General features: G+C 34.2%; 1 protein-coding gene across 6 annotated transcripts in view; it reads left to right on the top strand.

Annotated features, from left to right (window-relative positions):
* Positions 1-22,567, top strand: part of BMP2K (BMP2 inducible kinase) — a 114,529-nt gene that overhangs the window by 42,137 nt on the left and 49,825 nt on the right. For all 6 annotated transcript variants that reach the window (XM_074273487.1, XM_074273486.1, XM_074273485.1 and 3 more), the window contains 3 exons: positions 6,438-6,570; positions 9,834-9,937; positions 15,080-15,159. In XM_074273487.1, coding sequence (XP_074129588.1) covers positions 6,438-6,570; positions 9,834-9,937; positions 15,080-15,159 — 317 coding nt within the window. The remainder of the gene's footprint in view (positions 1-6,437; positions 6,571-9,833; positions 9,938-15,079; positions 15,160-22,567) is intronic.

Below are 22,567 nucleotides of genomic sequence, written 5' to 3'. Positions count from 1 at the left end.
CTTGAATTTGAGGACTTATTGCTTGTAATGATTTTCTTAAAACAGATAAATTATTTCTAAATAATTTTTTTTGACTTACTGATAAAATGTATCAGTGCATTCACTATATTTTTTTCTGATCTGTTGGCTCTTAGACTGATTTATGGTTCAGAAAAATTGGGTATGATTAATTAACAATATGAGATACTTTGGATAATACTTTTGAAGTTAGTTAATGGAACCCAACAAAATTAATGTTATCCATATTATCTCACTATGTGTGCAGATACTTTTAAAAGTGAGAGACATGCCATAGATCAGCTTCTTTGTCAATATGATTTAGTTTTTAGAAATAGTATCATAGAGCATTAATTACAAGGAATTACAAAGCTTCTAGTTTGATTCATTTTACAAATGAGGAATATATTATATGAAGCTATTTTATTTTTATTAAGTTGCTCTTTTCTAAAATTCTGATCCCATTCTAGTCTCGTATGTTTGGTAGCTGATGTCAGAACTCTTCCTTTTTGGAAAGAGGTGTAGATACAGTTTATACTCAGTGTGATTCATAGAATAAGTGATTTTACTCATGTACCTTTGTTTAATAGTATGTAAAGCCTTTATGTGCCTCTCTTCCTCTCTTCCCTTGTTTTACATTGGAATATACATGAGGAATTTTAATTGGATGTTAGTTCTCATCTTTTGTATCCATTCTTCCTTTCACAACATACCAGAAAAGCCAGAGTTAGATGCTTAGTTATATCCATAATTTTACTGTTTTGTATATCCTTCTCCACCAGTGCAGATGGTGAGTTCTCTAGGTCTTCTTACCTGTGTTTTCCCATTGATCCTTCTTAGAGGACTTCTTTAAGACTCTGTTAAACAACAGTTTTAATAATAGGAGAAAAAACATTTTAATAAACTTTTCAAGGGACAGTTATTTGAAAATTTAATTTTTTGTATTGACTTTCAAATGTATGAATTTTCTTTTATGTTTTAGCTCTAAAAGTATTAAAAAGGAATCTACTCAAATCAAAGTATGTTATTTAGTGAATTTAATATTATCCCATGACTATCAATCTGCATAATTTAAATAATAATAATTATAGTTCACATTTATATAATGGTTAAAAGCTTAATAAAGTATTTTTCTCACACTCTGTGATATAGATAGTCTAAGTCAAAGGTATCAAAACATTTGTCCTACAGTATTCCTGAATGTGACCCAAATCTGATTAATAAATGGCAAATATTTAATAAAATAAAAATATATTTTAAAAGTAAGTCACTATGTGGCCTGCTTGACACCCCTGATCTTAGTGTTGTCCACATTTTATAGATGAGAAAACTGAGATTATATGATTGGTTGTGGGTCTCACAACTAGTACCTGTCACCCAAGCCCATGCTATTTCTACACTACCGTCTTTCTGGACATTTTTATTGTGGGCATGTAAGAAAATGGCAATTTAACTTAATAGACTTTATGTCTCAAGCCAAGGGGCAGAAGAGTTGGTTGCTATCAGCTGTCTTGGTGACTTGGGGCAGGATAACAGGATATCTTTGCTCCTCAGCTTTGTAGTCTATAAATGAGTTTGGTAACTTAGGACCTGGAATCAGGAAGACCTGAGTTCAAATTTGGCCTCGACTATTTATTAGCTCCATGGCTTTGAGCGAGTCACTCAACCTGTATTTGTCTTAATTCTTTCAGTAAATATGCCATGTGCCAGAAACTGCTAAGCACAAAAAGAGACAAAAGACAGGCATTGTTCTTATGGATCTCACAATCCAGTGGAGAAGATAGCAAACAAGCATCTGTGTATAGAGACTATATTCTGAATTATACAGGAAACAGGTCATTTTGTTTGAAAGAAGGCACTTTTTATGGAAGATTTTTGTTGGGACTTGAAAGAAGCCAAGGAATTTAGAATGCAGAGATGAGGAAGGATTCCAGGCATGGGAGATAGCCAAAGAAAATTTCCATAGCCTAGAGATGGAGTGTCTTGTTCATGAAAGAGCCATGAGAACAGTGTTATTGAATTGAAGAGTACATGTCAGAAAGGAGGTATAAAAAAAGACTGAAAAGGGAGTTAAGTAATAAAGGCTTTGAATGCCAGAGCCAAACCAAAAAAAATTGTCCCTAGAGGCAATAAGAGTTTATTGAGTAGATGACATGATTAGATCTGTGCTTTAGGAAACTCATTTTGATGGCTGAATGAAAGATGGATTGCAATAAATAAGGATGATTATAATAATAATGATAATAGTATCTGTCTCCCCAGCTTATTGTGAAGATTAAATGAGATATTTGTAAAACGCTTTTTAAACCTTAAAATGTTATATAAATGCCAGTTATTGTCCTTGAACTCTTAAAATTGTGTTACTGTGACTGAGTTCTATATTACTTGAATGCCATGCCAGTGCTCAGTAGCACCATAATTTTGATTTTTTAAAACTGAAAGAGTATATTAAGCTTAAAAGCATGATAATAAGGTAATTATAGGATTTTCAAATTTAGAAAACATTTTAATGCTATTAGGTCATTGATTATGCAGATGAAACTTTTAATAGCATTTTAGATCATATACTTTATTTTAGATTTTGTTTTGATATTTTAAATAAAGATTAAGTAAAAAGTAAATTGCATTAAACTGTTTTCCATGGCTTGACAATATCCATGTATACCCATTTCAGAATCTGCTACTCTGTTCACTATTGTTCACAGTGCCAAAAAAAAACCCTCTATGGCTTAATAAAAGACATTAATCAGCGTGTCACTGTGAAATAAAGTTAGCATAGTGTAGTAGAAACAACATCCAACAATGATTTGATAATTTGACTAAATTAGATTCTAGTCTTAGCTTCTAAACTTGGTGTAAAACCTGGGGTATGTCACCTAAGGTAACTTCACCTTACTGAGAAAGTACTGATAATCTGAGATTCCTTTCAGCTGTAGTACTTGTGGGTTTGTATAATATAAATCAAAAAAATAGTAGATAGCTTAAGAAGCAATGAAAAATTTTAAAGAATATCACCCTTGGGACTGGCCTGCATGGATTAGATATGATTCACTATGAAGAGATTTAAATTTTTACTATTGAATTGAGTATCATATAGAAGCATATATATCAGTCAGAATCGTATCTTCCCCTTTCTCTTCCTAGTCATGCAAAGATTTTTTTCTGTGGCCAAAATGATAAAAAAATTCTTTGGTATTTTAAAAAACTATATTAGATTGAAATGTTTTTTAAAGCAATTTTCTCCCCATTGGGCGCTCTCTGAAGTATAACTTGTGTATGGAACTAGTTGCTCTTAAAAATTTTAACTACATAGGGGAAAATAATGCAAATTATTGAAAATCAATTTAATGAATTGTCCACTTAAATAATTGCCTGCTTTACACACACACACACACACACACACACACACACACACACACACACACACCCTATATATATATTTTTTACAGTTTTAAAATTTAGTCTATATATAGATTTTTTGTTAACTTGGCAGTCAAGCATTATATATAATTTTTAACAACTTTTATGCCATTAAGGAAAGTTTTGGACAATTTTCATAGCTTTTACTGCATTAATCATTGCTCTTCGGATGAAGTATATGTTTAACTTGCTATTTTTTTTTCTTGAAGACTTCTTTCTCATGGAAAAAGTGGTGATCTGAATTTCCTTTTAAAATGGAACTACTTGAATTTAAGGTCTCAGTTTCTTCTCTCTTAAATTACTCATATTATCTAATTTAATTTATCAATTAAAATATATATCAAATATAAAACAAATTATAATTTATAGAAATTTAAATTTTTCGATTGAGTATTTTATGATACAAGAATCAGCTGTTGCAAACTAATGTTTATCTTGTTAGTGTGCAGAAAATAATGTTTTTTGTACAGAAATACCTAAGGGATGATAATTTTTTTGAAAGTATGAAATGCAGCTGTCTATTCTTATCTAATAATTGGCTGTATTTAATAATTTAGGTTGTGAGAAAAATGGAAAGTAAACCTAACTTGCCATTTATAAAATAAACTTAGAACAATATTTTAGTCTAGCTAAGTATAGTTATATATTATGTAACTGAAGAGCGTTGTATATTTTGGTTTGGAGTGTAAAGTGTATTTTAAGATCTTTGGGTTTTTAATTGTTCCCATTTCTTAAAATATGTTAAAATTGGATAAATTTATTTTGATGTCTTAATCTGTTTATGTTCTGTTTCTTTTAAGTGTAATTAAATATTTTATTTGAATCTTTTGTTGAATCACAGTTTACCAAATATTTATATTTATATATATATATATATATATATATATATTTTTTTTTTTTTCCTTTTCTTTTTTTCTTGAGGCTGGGGTTAAGTGACTTGCCCAGGGTCACACAGCTAGGAAGTGTTAAATGTCTGAGCTCAGATTTGAACTCCGGTCCTCCTGAATTCAAGGCTGGTGCTCTATCCACTGTGCCACCTAGCTGCCCCCTATTTTTTTTTTTTTTTTAATATTTCCTTTTTTTTTTTTTTTTTTTTTTTTTTTTAATAAATTTATTTATTTATTTATTTTTACCAAATATTTATGGCCATAATTAAAATGCTATTAAGGCAAGTGGGCCAATGTATGAAGATGTTATCTAATATCTTCCAAAAACTGTTTTCTAAAGAACTAGCCTTATTTCATGCTGTGTATATATGGATATGGTCCAATATACAAGAGTAATACAATCCAAAAACTTGAAGCATCAAAAACTTTTTTTGCTTGATATGTAAGCATACTTAAATCTAAATGTCCCTTCTGTAATTAATCAAGAAAGGGCTAAAATTTGCAGAAATTGAAATTGAGACTTCTGTAACCTTTATAATTTAAAGCAAAATCCATCAATAAACTAACTTTGTATGTTTTCACAATTTTTTTTCAAAAATTTTCACTCTGTTCTGAAAGAGTCCCTGTTTCACAATACTGATACAAATGGGGATATAAACAGGAATGTCTAAGGAGAAATTGTAGCTTTGGACTAGGAAGGTCTCTTTGAAAGCAGCAAATGAAGCCTCACTTATTGTTTACTTGTGGCTCAAAGCTTCACAGTGCTTTACCATGGTCATGTTCATTCAGCATTTTATATGTTTGAACACATAGGTCTATGCTTCATGGAATATATCCTTACCCAGTAAGTAAAGAAAAATATGTAATAAAAACAGAACAGAAGCACAATTGTCTTTCCAATGCCTTAGCATGGGATAAATAAGTATAAGTGGTAATTGGCTCTGCCAAAAAGGAGATATTTCAGAATGAGCATATGATGACATCTGGATATCTTGACCAAGAATTACTGTTGGAATAGGCTTATCTATCACAATATTAATTTCTTGTGGACACAGCAACTTTTGGAGTAAAACTGCAGAGAGAAGGATGGTCTTTATCAGTGGAAGGGGAAGAACTGCAGTGACCATGAAAACAGATTTCTTTTTAAAGTAGCAAAGTCATTTAATGTTATGTTGATATTTACTAAACAGCAATTAGAATTTACTCAAATGCATGTTCTGTTGGAAATTTTACAATAATGAGTTGTTATTTTGTAAGTTAATGATTCTCTTAGACTACATCTGTCATCTTACACACACACACACACACACACACACACACACACACACACACACACACACACACACACACACACACACGTGCTTTATCCTGCACAACCCTGTGAACTCTTTTTAATTCTGGTTCCAGGCTGCAACCCTTCTTTAGTACCTTTTGAATAGGTTTTTATTTGTCAAGATATAGTTATGTTTTCCTTTTCTCTCAGCCTTTCTCGTGTGTGGGGGGGTGGGGTGGGGTGGGTGTATCTAGATGACTGTCTTTCAATATAGGTAATTTGCATTCTTTCTCTATCTGGTTTTTTTCCTTGTGGATTATTAGTTTATTTCTCTACTCAATCAGAAATCAGTCTTTCTGTGTGACCCAAGAGAAACCATCACAGTGATGATATCTTTAAATATTCTTTATACATAGTTTTCTTTATTGTCAGCATTTGCATCCCCACGATCTGATGGCAGTTTTTACATCTAAAAATGTAGAGAAGGTTTTTTCATTAGTTTTATGAAAGTCAAACAGGAACATTTTATTTAGGTCAAGTATGTGAATTTAGATGTGAAATAGCTGGCCAAGTACTTTGTGTTAAGGATTATAACTAAAGAATTTGTGAAAAGAATGATTTATCCATTACATAAAAATCAGCAGGTTTTTCTTTCTTCAGTGAGTACCAAGTGCATTAGGTTGCTAAATTATCTTGATCTTAAGAAGTAGCATGCTCAAATTGGGTTCCATGAATTATCAACTGTAATTGAGACTAATGCAACTAAATTTGAGAAATAGATGGATTTCTCTCTAAGTGACATTGGTTTATTTCATTCTTTGCCCCATGACAAAATATAATAATGTTCTCTTTGTTTACAGGCATTGGGATGCTTACTGTATAAACTTTGCTTCTTCACTGTTCCCTTTGGGGAGAGTCAGGTTGCTATTTGTGATGGCACTTTTACTATCCCAGACAATTCTCGTTATTCTCATAACATACACTGCTTAATAAGTAAGTATCTGGATGAAGTATGAAAACTGAAGAAATGAAAGCAATATAAAGAAACTTAGCTTTAAAATATTTGGTAAATCTCCCTACCAAAAGATAATGAATCTTATTTATATTTTTTTTGTTCCAAGTCTGTTTTTGCCGTTTTCATATGCTTTAATTTTGTATCACTATAGGACAAAAAAAAATTCTTAATTAAGTTGCTGTAAGATTGTTAGAGGAATTATTTGCTGATTACTTGAAATGATTTATTATAGAGATTTATGATTTACATAGGGATTTGTTGATTGCTTGAATTAGTTTATTCCTGTTAATGTAGAGAAATATTTTTGGGAGAGCTAATTTTCCATAATAAAAAAAATAAAAATTCTAAAGAAATATTTTCAGCTCTAAAATGCTTAGCTAATGTGTACCAGACATTTTTAACTACTTGAATCCAGTTGTGTTAACCTTATCAGTTACTTTTTGAAATTATAGCTAGTCTTAGATTAGGATTTATTTTCTTGCACATTTTAAAAATTAATGTAACCAAAAAAAGCATTTTCTACTAAAGTTCTCTTTAGAAGAGGGTTTTAATTGTTTTCTTTCCACAGACTTTCCATTTGTTTTTAACTTGGTATAGTCTGCCCATAAAGACAGAAATATACTCCAAACTTTTGAAAAAGATATTTTAAATGTTGGCCTGTTGACTTGTGATTTTAATGGTGTGGGAACTCAAAGCCCATTTAAGTTAACTGAGGTTCATAAAAGTGACACAGCTAATTAGTATTAGAGTTAGAATTGGATATTTGAGTGGTTCCTGAGTCTGTGGTTCTTTTTTATAATGCTTCTTCCCACAGTAAGATGAAACCTTGTCCTTGGGCCATAAAACCTCTGTTCAAGAGCCATTTTCTTCTAGAAACCTTCCTAATCCCTACAGCTACCATTCTTCTCCTATTCTCCGCCCCCCCCCCAAAAAAAAAAAAAAACCCAACAACATTTATTTGTTGTCTGGTTAACAAACTGCTAGTTCCTTGGTGGCAGCGATTGTTAAGAGATGAGATTGTAAATTTTCAAATTTTTTAAAAATCATTTCACTTGAGAGACTCTAGTGAAGAAGAAGCTTCTCTTCTGTGCTGTGTGATGTCTGTGGGGTTATAGTGTGGTGGAATGAGGATGAGTTGATAGGCATATCACAATTTAGCCTGGTTAATGTGAATACAACTTATTCTCAGGCCAACAGCACTTTTTTGTTAAAATCAGGGTGCACATGGACAAGTTGTCAAGTACAATTTTTCCCCCACAGAATACTTCTCTGTTACATCACTTGGTTAAAAATGGGATGGTTAAATAAAAATAATTTCCTTAATGCTGAGGCTTTGTTTTCTTTCATATAGTTATTTTTAAAACCCAATAACTAAGGTGAACAGAGCAATTTTTCTTTGTTAGTCTATATTTATATTGCGTAAAAGGCTTTTTAATTGATAGGAAATACCATAAATAAAATGTAACTGGATTTTTAGAAAACCACTTGACAATGTCCTGTGTGATATTCTTAAGAAAAAGAATGATGTGAATTGAATCATAAGTAAATTTGAAACTGAATGATGACACTAAAAGAGTGGTGGGAGATGGATCCATATCTGGAGGAGAAGACTTCAGTGTAATGTCCCATAGCTCTACTTTTACTCAGTATTTTTATCAGTAACTTTTATTAAGTTATAGAGGAAATGCTAGTGAAATTCTTAAATGATATGAAGCTTGGAGAGATAGTTGTCACATTGGTTGACACAATCAGGTTCTTAAAAGATTTGAACAATGGTCCAAATATAATACAGTAGTATTTAGTAGCGATTAAGGTAAAAAACTACACGCGGTTCTTGAAAGGGAAAGAAAGACATGGCTATGCAATAGTGAATGAGAAAAAGACCTAAGATTTAGTGATGTGAAATCTCACTGTGAATCAATAAGGGTGGCATAGTTGTCAGAAAAAGTTATTGCATCTTAGGCTGCATTAATAAAAACAAAGTATCCAGAACAGTGGGGGCTTGTATTCCCTTTACTCAGCTCTGGTATATAAAGTACATAAAAACTCTGTTCAGTTTTTGGAAGTTTAGGAAGGACATTGATATGCTGGAGTGCATCTAAAAGAGGGTGACCAGGATAATGAGGAAAATTGAAACCATATTGTACAAACATCAGCTAAAAGGAGGATTACATGATTATATGAAACATGCTAGCTAACTCAAAGGAACCTCCTCCTCTGGATCTGTGAATATTAAGATTTGGAGGGTGGTCATATATAAGGAAGTTTACTTAGAGTTTTGTACTTTAAATTCAGCAAATATTCATTGGGTGCCTGTTTTGTGCAAGATACAGCTTCAGGGGATACAACAACAAAAATTTAGCTAAAATGTAGATGTTTCTCAGGTGAAATACTATAGAGATTATTTTGAAATGTAAGTTCTTTTGAAGGAAAGATTCCAAATGATGCTGGTGTTGATATTGGTAGTGGGGATAAGGGAAAAATTGAACCCAGAGGGTTGGGCAGAAGTTACAGAGAACCATCTTTCTAATAGAATTGTCCTAAAGGGAAATAGGCACAGATAGTAATAAGTTCTCTTACCTGAGCAGGAATCTCACCACATTTTTCTGACGAGACATATGTGCTACTTTTGTTTGCGGTTGGCAATTTTTGATCATTGAAACTGCTCAATTAGCTCTTTATGTCTTTGCAATTTTTTTTTTTTTTTATTCCTTATAAAGGAATAAAATTTAACTTAATCTGAGCCTTATCCTTTTATGAACTTCTAGCCAGTGAAAGGATTCTTAATGGGTTTGAGTATCTTAGCTGTTTTTGTTAGTGATAAATCTATAGAGCTTCCTTTCTTTCATGCTTAACCTTCTCCATCTTGGATTTGACCTTTTTCTTTATGCTCAATAGTTAAATAAGACTGGATGACTGCGAAATTTCCATCAATAATGCCCCATTGATTCATTCTTAGATTTGAGTGTAATAAAGTAAATACCTGCTTTTTGGGGAAAATGAATTGTTTAAAATAATCTTAGTGATGTTCAAGTATATAATTAAAATTGTATTTCTAACTTCTAAAAAAGTACTGGATATTAACACCTAGTTGTATTTTCATTCATGTATTCAAATTAATTACATATTTATGTTTAATTAAAAGAAAAGAGGTTTTGATTTTTTTTCTTTGAAAAGTCATTGAAAAGCCATTGCTCTCTTCTGTTTCCAGCATAACACACTCTTTGATTGACTTTTGCAGGGTATATGCTTGAACCAGATCAGGACCATAGGCCTGATATTTTCCAAGTGTCCTATTTTGCTTTTAAATTTGCCAAAAAGGATTGTCCAGTTTCTAACATCAATGTAAGTAATTTTAAAAAGCTTAAATCTTATCCTATAATAATTTTTTTCTTGTTCCCTTAAGAGCAAGTAATGACAGCCAGGAAAATCAAGTAAGGCCTCTTATAGAAGTGGGAGATGATTCTTGAAGGAATCGTTACTGTATTCCATTTTATATTTGGAAACGTCTACAAACAGGTGGAGGAAAGAAGTAATTCAAGAAGTAGCAAGGAGGGTCAGTGAAACTGCATTGAAAAGAGCATTGAGGGGAACAAGTGTTAGAGACTAGAAAGATTATGAATAATTATAATTGTTAGAAGACTTCCTCTTTACCTTATGGTAAATGGGGGCCATTGGAATTTGTTGAATAGTGAGGGGTGTATCATGGACATGCCTGTTGGAAGAATTGTACCTCTTGCCTCAGATGGATTACTGTCTTTATAGTCTTAATAGTATCAAGAAATGTTGTAGTTGGAAGAGGGCTTCTGCCCAGAACTCTTCTTTTTTAGATACAAGAAATTGAGAATTTGAAAGGCTGTGACTTACATAGAAATATGCAGATAGATTATAAGTAGTAGAGTCAGGATTTGAATCTGGATCCTTAGATTCTAGAATCTTTGTTCTTTTTCTGCCTAATATTTATTCTTTTGAATGAATGTTAAAAGAATCTGTGCCATTAATTTCACTAGATTTTAGATAATATTTTTAGAGAGAAATTTTATAAAAACTCACTCTTTCCTGAATTGGTTTGAACTTTGTTCTTTATCATTTTCCTTATATTCTGGATAAAAATGATGAGGTTTGGCTCCCCTCGATTTCAGTCAAGGAGCCAGAAATGATGAGGTTCGGCACAGGGCAGGGAATTGTGAGAACCCCCTTCTGGTCGATGCAGGTCGTTCATAAATGAATTTATGAACCCGAAAAGTTAAACTGGCAAAAGAAGTTTATCATTAGAACTGAGAAATTAGCTTTTGCAAGCTGACTTCCTTAGTGGCAGGGTCCCAACAGAGAAGTAAAGATCCAGCAGAGAAATCCCAACAGAGAGGTAAAGAGGGGTAGGGTCCTGTTAGAGAAATAGGTGAGAGAAATAAAGAGGGAGTAATGCTGAGAAGAGAATGTCTTTTCAGTGGGCAGAGGGTCACAGCTATGCCACGGGGATAGAGAGAGGTTCCTTGTCATAATTCCTGCTTTTGGCACTCTGCAAGGAATTGAGCTGAAGAAAGCTTGTTATATGGGTAGCTCTTGGTGGGAGCTGGGAAGCAGTTTGAGTTGGAATCAGAATAGAGAATCTTAGAATTGAATGAGTGTCCCTGGACTAATCTCCAACTCAATAGAGTTGAATAGAACTCTCTATCTCTAGCTTGGGCTAAGTAGGATGTGTCCTGGGCTCAACTAGTCCCACCCAGATAACAGAATGAAACCACTTTATCTTGATTCCCTGGGGTGAGTCTTTCAGGGGAGAGCTTTCTCTGAGGGAGTTTCCCAAGGTTTCTCCCCAAAATCTGAGTTTTTGGGCTCCCCTCTTCAAAAATACTTAATTATAATTTGATCATAAGGGCTCCATATTTTCTCATTAATGCTCTTTGGATGTATTTCATATATGTTAATGCTTTTCATGTTTTTTTTTTTTTTAAATGTGTGTGGTTGTTTTTTACTTGGTAGATATCTCTTAGGATTTCATTCTTTGAAAAGGGTTTTTGCTTCCAATATGATGTAGTACCTTTATTCAAAATGAGCCATATGACTTTTTTTCCTTAGCTTATATTGTTAAACTTACATTCTAGGACTACTGATTCATAACTGGAAACACCTTTGAAGGCACTAAGATCTTCTATTCCAAGCTGTTGTTCTTTAATAGGAAAGAATTCTAATACCAAGAGAAATGTGCCCAACATCATCCAGGGAAGTGGTAGAATAGGAATTTAAACAAAGTCAGGTTCTTAAATAGTGGTGCAGTGCATAGAACACTAGCCTCAGCTCAGGAATTCTTTAATTCAAATCTGACTTGACATACTCACTTCATAGTTATGTGACCAGACAAGTTACTTCACCTTTGTTTGCCTCATTTCCCCCAGTGGTGATAATAGGGGATGATAATAGTACCTACCTCCTAGGATCATTATGAAGATCACATGAAATAATATTTTAAAGGTGACCATCACATGTCTAGAGCATAATGGGTAACATGTCAATGCTTGTTTTCTCTGCACATTTTTTTATCTGAAATAACAATTCTAATCTTGCTTTACTTCATTAGCTGTGTGTTTCTGGTCAGATCCACTTAACTGGTGTCTGCCTTAGTTTCTTCATATGTAAAGAAAATGTAAAAAATAGTGCTTAGTGCTTATCTTCTATGATTATTCTGAGGATCAGATTAGGTAATAGATATGATGAGAGTTAGGTAAGAGGTACTTGAATGAAATTAGGGTTAATTGAAGTCTAGTGGTAGGTTCAGGGTACAGGAAGTCAAATAGAGCTCCCCTGCAACCCCTTAGAATTCAGTGCAAGGATACAGAGTTAAGTGAGGTCTAGTAGCGGCACAAGAGTCCTCTGTAAAGGACTTTACAGACCCGAAAACCTAGATTAATAAGAGGTTTATTTAGGGTTTGGATATAAGGGTAAAGGTAGAAAGACACCAGGGCCAGGCTGGCGCCAGGCGGACAGGAACCCAAACATAGCCGGCATAAAGGTGTCATGTTTGGGGTTCCTGCAAAGAGTGGACTCTAGGGTTCCCCCTTTTATAATGGGGGCTTTTGGTGATCTTAAAGGTGGGTGGAGTCCCATGTTGGCTCCTGGATGGTTTTGGCCAGGGTTAGAATTGAATAGAATTCAATGGGTTTTTAGATAAGGAGGGAAGGGGGTTGGGGAAACCTGAATAGATCATTAGAGTGGGGGCTGAGGCAGCCCAAGTTAGCTCAGATCCGGTGGGGGCTGAGAATTAGAAAATAATCTTTAACCCCTATCATTCCCCCCTCAAACAGTTAAAACTTAAATTCATTTAAAAAAAAAAAGATATGGGGCAGTGTCCCTCATTTGAGGCAGGGTTGAAGATTTTCTCCAAAGATCTTCAGAGTAACGGGGTCCCCTCTTCTTATAGAAAGCACCATTTGAATATTTGCTCTTATTATTATCTTTTTTTTTCTGTCTGTTTTGAAATGGTTATAATATTGTCCTCTACCTATTTTTGGAGAGTACTCTTAAAACTCTTTGAGAACAAAATACGAAAGAAGCATTTGTATATACTGAGAGGGTGAGGCACTACAGGCTTGATCATACTTATTTGTTTATGTAATATGCAGGTAATCAAAGTTAAATGATGTTGCAATGCAAATTAGTAGAGCAAGGGATAGTCCCCTTGTCAGATCTTTGGAGAAGGGAGGAATTTATGACCAAAGAAGATGTATAGAATATTATAAAATGCAAAATGGATAATCTTGATTAAATTAAAAGGTTTGTGCACAAACAAAACAAAAAATACAGCCAGGATTAGAAGGGAAACAGAGAATTGGAAAACAATTTTTATAGCCAGTGTTTCTAATAAAGGCCTCATTTTTCAAGTACACTTCCAAATCAAGTGTGTAAGACTGTCATTCCCTAGTTGATAAGTGATCAAAGGATTTGAAAAGAAATTAAAGCCATCTAAAGATTTTTTAAATGCTCTAAATATTGATTAAAGAAATGAAAATTAAGTTAACTCTGAGGTACTACCTCAGATTGGCTAAAATGACAGAAAAGATAATGATAAATATTGGAGGTGATGTGGAAAAACTGAGATATTAATGCATTGTTGGTATGCTATGAACTGATCCAGTAGTTCTGGAGAGCAATTTGAAACTATGCCCAAAGGATTTTAAAACTTCATATCCTTTGATCCAGCAGTACCTCTACTGGGTCTATATCCCAAAGAGATTTGCCCATGAGGGCAATACTGTTGGTAGCAGTTCTTTTTGTGGTATTGTTGAGGGGTGAGATACTCTAACAACAATGGGGGTCCCCAGGTTGGTGTCACAGGTTTTGCTAAAGAATTCACAGTCCCTGTCTCCAAGCAAGGTTTAGCAAAAATGGGTTTATTTTCACCCAGCACCTCTCTCAGTGAGAACTTCCTAATTAAAAAGATAGAAAGATTGGGATACAGAGTCCTGATTTTATTTAGTCTTCTATGGCTTGGGGCTAGGGAATGATTTGAGGGGCTAATTTCCAAATCAGTAAGGGTGGTGGTGGTTATTTCCCAGCCCAAAGTGATTCTCAGATCCTTTGGAGGTGGAAGTTTCCTCTTGGGAACCAGGTAGGAGGGTGGGGATCATTTAGGAATTTTTCCAGAGGCTAAGAGGAGTTGAAATTAAGAGTTTTTTCCAACTCAGGCCCACTCCTCTGAAGATCAGGTGGAATCAGTAGAATCCTGTTATATCATTGGTAAGGAATTGGAAATTGAATGGATGCCCATCAGTGGGGAATGGCTAAATAACTTATAGAATACTGTTGTTCTGTAAGAAATGATGAGCAGGTTGATTTCAGAAAAGCTAGGAAGACTTAACGTGAAATGATGTGGAATGAAGTAAGCAGAATCAGGAGAACATTGTACATAGTTACAGCAAGATTATATAATGATCAACCATGATAGATTTGGCCCTTTTCACTAACAGTGATCCAAGGTAGTTCCAATAGATTTGGGATAGAAAATGCCATTAACATCCCGAAGGAGAAGTATGGATACTGAATATAGATTGGGGCATAATATTTTCACCTTTTTTGTTTTTGTTTGTTTGCTTTGTCTTTCTTGTTGATTTTTCGTTTTTGTTCTGATATTTCTTTCTCACCATGGCAAAAGTGGAAATGTGTTTACAAGTATTGTGTATATATATAATACCTATATCAAATTGCTTGCTGTCTTGGAGAAGAGGAGGTAAGACAGGGAGAGAGAAAAAATTTGGAACACAAAACCTTACAAAAATGAAATGTTGAAAACTTTACGTGTGATTGGAAAAATAAAATACTATTCAGAAAAACAATAACATGATTTTGCTATAATGGATATAGGCTTTTACAAAATTTTTTTAATTCTTGAATGATTTAAAAATATTACATTTGACATTACATTAGCATAAAAAAAACTTTATGTAATTAAAGTAAAGATGAAGATAAAATGCTTTATTTCTTTCCTTCAAGAATTCTTCTCTTCCTTCGTCTCTTCCTGAACCTCTGACTGCTAGTGAGGCCGCTGCTAGGAAAAACCAAATAAAAGCCAGGTAAGCAAAACTAATGATGGTTTTTGCCATTTGTAATATTCATCTTAATTATTTCAATACTCTTTTATTCCAGTATCATTTTTCTTAAAATATTTTGTTCTGTAGAGATGGGAATAGTCACTGTAGTTAGCAAGTGTAAAATAAAGTTTGATGTTGAGTTCAATGTTTGACATCAATCCCTTTTGAAATTATCAATCCCTGAAATAAAGAAGTCCTTGTTTGTTATTATTAGTTGTACAATGAGCCTTTTAAAAGGTCTCTTGATACTTTAATCACATGGGAGAGCCAGCTTGGAACTCAGATTCCTTCTTTGTCATTTTTTTTTTTTTTTTTTTTAAGTCTTAACTGGTAAACAAATTTTTAGTTAGGTTTTTTTTTCCCTTTCCTTTAAAGGGAGGAAGTGCTTATGAGATATTTTTAAGGGACAGCAATCTTGTATATACACAACTATTAAACCATTAAAATAGCCATCATCCTTTAAAACAAAGATTAAAAATTTTTTAAATAATTTGAATTATGCTCTTTGGCACAGATTGGTGTTGATGTGATGTTTTTTTTCCCATCTCTTTTCAGTTTATTTTAATAAACATTTGTAAGATGTTATGAAAGGTGAAAAATGTTATAAGCTCTTGGAGACAAGGTCTGTCCTACTAGTAAGGGAATATGATGTTTTCAGAGATGTAATATAAGTTAATGGTGTAATAAGTGAATAGGGAGAATTCTGCAGAGATAATATAAAGTTAATAATATAATAAATGGAGAGAACTCTACAGAGAGAGGAGGAAAAATCACTTTTAGATAGAAAAATCAGAGAAAACTTTTTAGAGGAGGTAGCACTTGAAGTATTTGTTAAACTTGTCTGAGAAGTGGGTGGAACCTCTTACAGATGAAAATAATAGCCTTTGGGGATGATGGGGAATAATGAGTTAGGAAAGTTTGGTTGGAATGCCCAAGGAAAAATATGAAGTAATAATTTAAGTTGAGATGGGGAACTCCCAGGCAGGCTGTTATAAAGCCCTTGAAATAATTTGCATAATCAACCACCTTTGGTAATGGTGAGCTAAAGCTAGGTAAAACAACTATTCATTGCTTGAGTTAAATTTCCAAATTACCCTTGGCATAAAGAAAGGTTCCCCATCTCAACTTTAAAGGGAGATAGATGGGAGCCAAATGTGGAGGAAATGTCTGAGGCTACATTTGCAGGGGAAGATGAGTCTTCTGGACTCCTAGTATAGTGCGCTCTCCTTTTCGTTTTTTTTCCTGCCCTAGTTTATAAAGGCTATTTATTCTCTTTTTGATATTCACTAATTCATATTCCTAAAAAGAGAAAGAATTGTTTCGGTAAGTCACTTCATCCTTTTTGCCTCAGTTTCCTCCTCTGAAAAATGAACTGGAGAAGGTAATGCTGATTTTTTCTAGTATCTTTCCCAAGAAAACCCTAAGTGAGGTCATGAAGCATCAGAAGGGACTGAAACAACTTAACCATAAACAACAGAAAAAGATTTGTTTGGGAAACCCTGAATCTCTATTGCATATAGCTAACTTTTGAATTTCCTCTGCTTTCTTTGGATATTTAAAAATCCTTCAGTAATTCTCTTTTGTGTTCTTTCCATTAACTTTGCCCTCTTCTTGACCCTCCCTTTTCCAGTTTGATCTCTCTCCTAACTTGAGTCTAGCATTTCCAGTTGCATATTGAATATGTTGCTATTGAATATTCCATAGATATATGTGGGACAGTGACCCTTACCCAAATTAAAATCAGAAACTCTGAAGGTAAAAAGCAAGAAAAGGATTTATGATGATCCAGCAAGAAAGGGCTACTCCCAACAGTCAGTAGAGGAGTGCAAAGCACAAACTATAAAACACAAGATTAAATAGACCCTAAATGTAGAAATCCCCACCTTCTCCCCCACCTTTTCTCCTATTATTTGGGGTTTATACTCTAAGTGGGGAAATATTTCCCAGAAACAAAAGAATACGGGTAAATACCAAACACTAATTCAAATTTCCCTAGAGAACTGCTTATACAAGCAGATATTCTTGGGTGAGAGAATTCTATTACCTGAATTCCCAAAGTCATTATCACCTTTAAAAGAAGTACTTAAAGCTAATTAAGAGGTGAGGGGAAATGTTCATCCAAGACAAACACCTGTAGCTTTTTAGCTATAGTTCAACTTGTGACTTGAGACTGCTATGACAATTAGGGTTTAGTTCAGGTCCTTATTGCCATGAAAGATCTTTACTCTGTTTATCCCATTAGATGTCTTGTACTTATCTTGTCCAGAACTGAACTTTTTCTTTTTCTTTAAATCCTCCCCAGTTTCTCTTATTATTCAAAGCACCCACTATTAATCATGCAGGCTCTCATTCTAGTTGTCATTTCTCAGTTGCTTTATAATCCTCACCCCATATCCAATCTGTAGTCAAGTATTGTTGCTCCCTTCCAGCATCTCTTATATTAGTCTCTTTCTCTCCTTGGACACATCTGCCACTTGTGATATAGACTCTTATCACATCTGGACTATTAAAAGAAATTCCTTGTGATTAGTCTCTTTTTAACTTCAGTCAGTTCTCCACTTAGATGTCAGTGATTTTGCTAAAACACAAGTCTGACTTTATCAGTCTACTATTCATTAAACTATAGTGGCTCCCTTGTTACTTCAAGATCAAAAAAAAAAGTATACTTGGATTTTAAAGCCTTTCACAGTCTGACCTTGCCTTTTACTTACAATTCATTTTACTTATTATCATGCACTCTACAATTCAGCTGTGTTGCTTTGTTTGTTTTGTTTCGTTTTGCAGACTGGTTTGTAAAACCCTGACTAACTGATTTTTCCTGACTGCCCCCCAGGCCAGGAATGTTTTTTCTCCTGGTTTCCCTGATTTCTTCAACACCTTCCTCAAATTTTCCTTAATACTAAACACTTTCTCTCTGAAGTTACCTGCAGTGTGCCCTGTATATAGACAGTTGATTGCATAATGTGAGATCTTTGACATTAGGGACTATTTTTGCTTTTCTTTTGTAGCCCCAGTGATGTGATTTGAGACCCAAAATGATGTTTATGATAGCAGGCACCAAAGTTGGGGTTTGGTCATGTGAAGAATTCACAATGGCCATTCTCTTTACCAAAAGGTAGATTTATTTAGGGAAGAGGTTATAGACAAAATGAAGGAATACAATCAGACACTGGGAATGGTAAATATGAAGTAGTTGGGAGAGCTTATGAAAGACAAATTCCTCAGTGGAATTCACAATTACCTTGTAGACCTAAATTAATCTACTTATTTAGTGCCATACCAATCAAACTCCTAAGACATTTTTTTACACACCTAGAAAAAAATAATGACAAAGTTCATCTGGAAGAACAAAAGGTCAAGAATTTTAAGGGAATTAATGGAAAAAAATTGCCAGTGAAGGTGCCCTAGCTGTGCCAAACCTAAAACTATATTATAAAGCAGCAGTCATCAAAACAATTTGGTACTGGCTAAGAAATGGAGTAGTCAATCAGTGGAATAGGTTAGGATCACAGGACAAAATAGACAATAACTATAGCTATCTAGTGTTTGACAAACCCAAAGACCCCAACTTTTAGAATAAGAACTCACTATTTGATAAAAGCTGCTAGGAAAAATGGAAACTAGTATGTAAGAAACTAGGCATTGACCCACACCCAATACCACATACTAAGATAAAGTCCAAATGGGTTCGTGATTTACATATAAAGAGTGATATTATAAGCAAATTAGAAGAACATAGGATAGTTTACTTCTCAGATTTGTGGAGAAGGAAGGAATTTGTGTCCAAAGAAGAACTGGAGCACATAATTGAACACCAAATAGATAATTTTGATTATATTAAATTAAAGTTTTTGTACAAACAAAACTAATGCAGAGCAGATCAGAAGGGAAGCAATAAATTGGGAAAACATTTTTACATTTCAGGCTTCTGATAAAGGCCTCATTTCTAAAACAGAGAATTGACTCAAATTTATAAGAATCCGAGCTATTCTCCAGTTGATAAATGGTCAAAGGATATGAACAGACAATTTTCAGATGAAGAAATTAAAACTATTTCTAATCATATAAGAAGGGACTCTAAATCACTACTGATCACAGAAATGCAAATAAAGACAACTCTGAGATGCCACTACACACCTGTCAGATTGGCTAAGATGACAGGAAAAGATAATGAAGAATGTTGGAGGGGATGTGGGAAAACTGGGACACAGATGCATTGTTGATGGAGTTGTCAACTGATCTAGCTATTCAGGAGAGCAATTTGGAATTATGCTCATATATGGGATAGGTCAAGTGCAAGACCCCCTTCCCAATCCATTTAACCAATCAGAGGCATCATCAGATACAAAGGGAAAGCATTTAATCCCTGCAGGAAGAGGCCCAGTCATATCTGGGAGCCAACCCCTACCATGTGCACTTGGAACTTGGCTAGCTTCCAGATTGTCTAGATAGTGGTCCTCCAACTTTTTAAATAGGGGGCCAGTTTACTGTCCCTCAGACTGTGGGAGGACTGAACTATAGTAAAAACAAAAGCTCACACTATGACTCCGCCCCTCAGCCCATTTGCCATAACCAGGTGGCCTGCATAAACATCCTCAGTATAAACATTCTCAGCCAGCTGCATCTGGCCTGTGGGCCATAGTTTGAGAACCCCTGGCTTAAAAGCAAAAGACTTGAGCCTTCTCATTGGATAGACTAAAAGGATGTAACCTTGACCAATGGTCGCCAATGCTGGCTGCCTCCCACAAGTTCATGTCACCTCCTGCAACTTCCTGCATCTCCAGGTTCAAAGTTTATTCCTCCAAGGTCCCATTCTGGAAACGGATCATGTGACAATACTGAGAAATACTTCATCCAATCAGTCCCATTCACTCAAAAATTTATCAAACTGCATACATACCATTTTATCCAGGAGTATTTCTATTGGCCTATATCCCAAAGAGATCTTAAAGGAAGAAAAGGTACCTGCATATGCAAAAATGTTTGTGGAAGCCCTCTTTGTAGTGGCCAGAAACTGGAAACTGAGTAGATGCCCATCAGTTGGAGAATGGCTGAATAAATTGTGGTGTATGAATGTTACGGAATATTGTTATATAAGAAAGGATCAGAAGTATGATTTTAGAGAGGCCTAGAGAGACTGACATGAACTGATGCTGAGTGAAATGAGCAGAACCAGGAGATCATTGTACATGGCAACATCAATATTTTACTATGATCAATTCTGACGGACATAGTTCTTTCTAACAATAAGATGAGTGATGAAAGTTCCAATGTTCTTGTGATGAAGAGAGCCATCTACACCCAAAGAGAAGACTGTGTGAACTGAATGTGAATCACAACATAGCATTTTTACTCTTTTTGTTGTTGTTCACTTGCATTTTGTTTTCTTACTCATTTATTTTCTTTTAATCTGATTTTTCTTATGCAGCAAGAGAATTGTATAAATATGTTTACACATATATATTGGATTTAATAGATATTTTAACATGTATAGCACATTGGATTGCTTGCTGTTTGGGGTGGGGGGAAGGAAGGGAAAATCTGAAACACAAAGCTGTGCAAGGGTCAATGTTGAAAAATTATCCGTGCATATGTTTTGAAAATAAAAACTTTAAAAAAAGAAAGAAAGGGAGTATCCCATGAGGTTGGGGCGTGCCCTTAGTTGGCAGGCAAAATCCTGAAAGGAACTTGGCATCCTAAAAGAGTTAATTAACTGTAAGCAGGAGAAATGGGGTTGAGAAGCATAGTGCAGTTAGAGGAGATGCCACATGACATGAGGCAAAGGGAAAGACACCACAAGGCAGAGTGCTGTAGTGGACTGACCCAGAGGAAGGCAGCAGCCATGGAATGGCCCATAAGTAGATTTTATGAGGAAAATTTTATTTCGAGGACATGATTGGGATTTCTGACAAGGTAAGACTGCTCTAGATTTTCACAGAGGGTGGGTCTCAGGAGTTTTACATAACTTAGATTTCAGACTAGACCACCTCCCCAAAGGGTGAGACTGCAGCTAAAGTGATCTCTATTAGAGATCCTTGATTGCCCCAGGGATCAATTCCTCTACTAATGATATCTAACATTGAAGACCTTATCTCCAGCATTTAACATTTAATAAATGTTTGACTTATTAACTTATAGCTCTGCATTTACATATTATTACTTTTCAATCAACAAAGCAACCCCTTTGTTTCCAATGCTTTGAAAAAAGAGGTAATACAAATAATTGTAGACCTGTTTTTCCTTCAAAACATTTTTTTCACTTTATAATTGAAAATTTTAAATTATATCTGAATAATCTAGAGCTGGAGTATCTTTTATCTAGTTCACCCCTTTCAGAAGAAACAGAGACTTATAATGAAACATTTGTCCAAGGTTTATTCTATCACACTTGAGTATATTTTTGAATTCAAATTCTATGTAAGCCCAGAGTCCTATTCCAGTAATTTGCCATACTATGGAGGTGATTTTGAGTTCTTGGGGGAAGCATGAGCTCTGGTGGGTTCTGCCATGCTGGAGAGGTTTTAAGAATCACCCTACTAGCCATGTGTATATGTTCTTTCTGAAAAAGGCCAGCTAAGCTAATTGCATTGCTAATAGTTTATCTTTTTGGTAACAAATTCTTTGGCTATAAGAATTCTTTGAATAAAAAATGCAAGAAGATTTTTTGATCCTGTTTGACCCCTTTCAGTTCTAAAACATTGGTGGAAAAAAGATGTGAAGTTGTTGTTGTAGGAGTCCAGGAAGGATTCTTAAACACTTTTTTGTGTCCTGAAACTCTTGGGAATTCTTTTAATCTAATGAAACCTAAGAATTTCTTCTCAAAATAATATTTTCAAATACATAAAATAAACTGCATAGAATTACAAAGGAAAGCATTTATTTTGAAATAGTTATCAGAATGTTTTTTTAAAAAGCCAAAAAATAGGTTCATCTGTTCAAGATTAAGAATCTCTGATCAAAATGATTGAGTAGATATACCGTTAGAAGCAGTGTTGACATAGTAGATTGAGTGTTATGCTTGAATTTGGGAATACTTGAATTTGAAACTTACCTCCAACATTTACTGAAGTTTGAACCATTAACAATTTACCTAAATTTACACCGCTTCTTTCTCAGTTAAATGTGGATACCATGGGGAATATGGAAAATTGAGTAAAAGAAGAATTGACACAAATTTAATTATTTCTTAAGGGCATCGAACAAATCTAACCATTTGCCAGAAGTAGGTTGAAATGGATATCACTCAAAGAAATATGGCAACCAAAGATAACACTTGTTTTAAACATAAACTCATTTGGAAAATCTTGCCCCCAAAGGCAATAATAACTCTTATTCATGTGAATTTTTAAGCTTCATCTAGTGTTTTATACAGTCATATCATTTGATTATC

Source organism: Sminthopsis crassicaudata, chromosome 6 (genome assembly GCF_048593235.1).
Source record: "Sminthopsis crassicaudata isolate SCR6 chromosome 6, ASM4859323v1, whole genome shotgun sequence".
NCBI lineage: Eukaryota > Metazoa > Chordata > Mammalia > Dasyuromorphia > Dasyuridae > Sminthopsis > Sminthopsis crassicaudata.
The sequence above is the reverse complement of the archived record's forward strand: the minus strand, read 5'-3'. Positions and strand labels throughout refer to the sequence as shown.